Source organism: Eriocheir sinensis, unplaced genomic scaffold (assembly GCF_024679095.1).
Source record: "Eriocheir sinensis breed Jianghai 21 unplaced genomic scaffold, ASM2467909v1 Scaffold807, whole genome shotgun sequence".
Taxonomy (NCBI): Eukaryota; Metazoa; Arthropoda; class Malacostraca; order Decapoda; family Varunidae; genus Eriocheir; species Eriocheir sinensis.
Window position 1 is genome coordinate 73,437 of NW_026112173.1, and position 1,854 is coordinate 75,290.

General features: G+C 53.3%; 1 protein-coding gene across 1 annotated transcript; it reads right to left on the minus strand.

The window, feature by feature from the left end:
- Positions 1–247: 247 nt before the first annotated feature.
- Positions 248–1,545, minus strand: LOC126994504 (uncharacterized). Its single transcript, XM_050853817.1, has 3 exons — positions 1,361–1,545; positions 422–750; positions 248–341 (listed from the first exon to the last, which is right to left on the minus strand). Exons 1-3 carry the CDS (start codon positions 1,543–1,545, stop codon positions 283–285), a joined length of 573 nt encoding a protein of 190 aa, XP_050709774.1. The 3' UTR covers positions 248–282.
- Between the last annotated feature and the right edge of the window lie 309 nt (positions 1,546–1,854).

Consider the following 1,854-nt stretch of genomic DNA (forward strand, 5'->3'; position numbering starts at 1 on the left):
TATGAAGACAAAGTCGGCCTCCAGCAAGCCAGTCAGCAGTTCCAGGCCCTTCCCACAACATGGCCACTGGAACAGAAACCCGACAAGGGAAAGAAGGCCATGTATACTGAAGGAAACACCGACAATGATGAAGACACCTACAACGAATGGAAAGTTTACCTAGAAAAGGTGTTTGCGGTGGAAGATCATGACGCACCACAATGACGATGACCCTTGACGATGACACTTACAATGACGATGACACCTAATGATGAAGACACCTACAACGAATGGAAAGTTTACCTAGAAAAGGTGTTTGCGGTGGAAGATCATGACGATGACACTTACAATGACGATGACACCTACAATGATGAAGACACCTACAACGAATGGAAAGTTTACCAAGAAAGGTGTTTGCGGTGGACGATCATGACGATGACACTTACAATGACGATGACACTTACAATGACGATGACACCTACAATGAACGGAAGGATCTCCCGGAAAGGGTGCTTACGGTGAAAGATAAAGACTTTGGCGAGGCGGCGCACGAGGCTGTGGAAGCCTCTGATGTCGATGCAACAGAAGAGGAGGAAGCCTAAAATGTTTCTGCCGCGAAAGAGGAAGAAGAAGAAGCCTCTGATGCTGGTGACGCAGAAGAGAAAGAAGCCTCTGATGTTCCTGCCGCAGAGGATGAAGAAGCCTCTGATGTCGGTGCCGCAGAGGAGGAAGATGCCTCTGATGTCAGTGCCGAAGTAGAGGAGAAAGCCTCTGATGTTACCGCCGTAGAGGAGGAAGAAACCTCTGATGTTCCTGCCGCTGAAGAGGAAGAAGCCTCTGATGTTACCGCCGCAGAGGAGGAAGAAGCCACTGATGTCGGTGCCGCTGAAGGAAGAAGCCTCTGATGTTACCGCCGCAGAGGAGGAAGAAACCTCTGATGTCGGTGCCGCTGAAAGGAAGAAGCCTCTGATGTTCCGGCCGCAGAGGAGGAAGAAACCTCTGATGTCGGTGCCGCTGAAGAGGAAGAAGCCTCTGATGTTACCGCCGCAGAGGAGGAAGAAGCCTCTGATGTTACCGCCGCAGAGGAGGAAAAAGCCACTGATGTCGGTGCCACAAGAGAGGAAGAAGCCTCTGATGTTCCTGCCGTAGAAAAGGAAGAAGCCTCTGATGTTCCTGCCGCAGGAGGAAAAGCCACTGATGTCGGTGCCACAAGAGGAGGAAGCCTCTGACGTCGGTGCCGCAGAGGAGGCACCACTGCACAGAGAAGCCTCTCGGGGCGAAGTCCATTCACCAGTGACCGTCCCTGCCGCCCCCGCCACAGCTTCCCTCGCCTACCGCAGCCTCACCGTGGCGCAGAGATTCATCTCCCGCCTCGCAGGACCCGGTGACCGCCAGCTGGAGGACCTGCGGCGGAGCCACGGCGTCAGCATCGTGCGGGTCAGGCGAACCCTGCACATCAAGGGCGACAGGGACGCTGTGCTGCGGTGCCACCGAGACATACGCGACGAGATCGCCGAGTGGCGGAGGCGCGAGGCCGCTGAGGCTCAGTAAGCGAGCCACGGACATGCCTGTGACCCGTGACGGCCGCCTTAGCACCATGTTTCTTAGCATTTCTTATCATTTCTTGTCTTTCTGATCAATCTAGATATTCTGTTGTTGTTGTTGTTGTTGTTGTTGTTATCACCACCTCCCTGCAAGATCACAACAGATCACTCAGTTCTGTTGAGTCATCGTGAGCCAGTTTCGAGTTTCGGGTGAAGGCGCTGAATGGGCAGCTCAGATCCAGGATGAACTAGACAGAGTGTATGACTGGGTGGGGATGTGGCAGATAACATAAGAACATAAAAAGAACGGAAGGAGTCTGCAAGAGGCTGA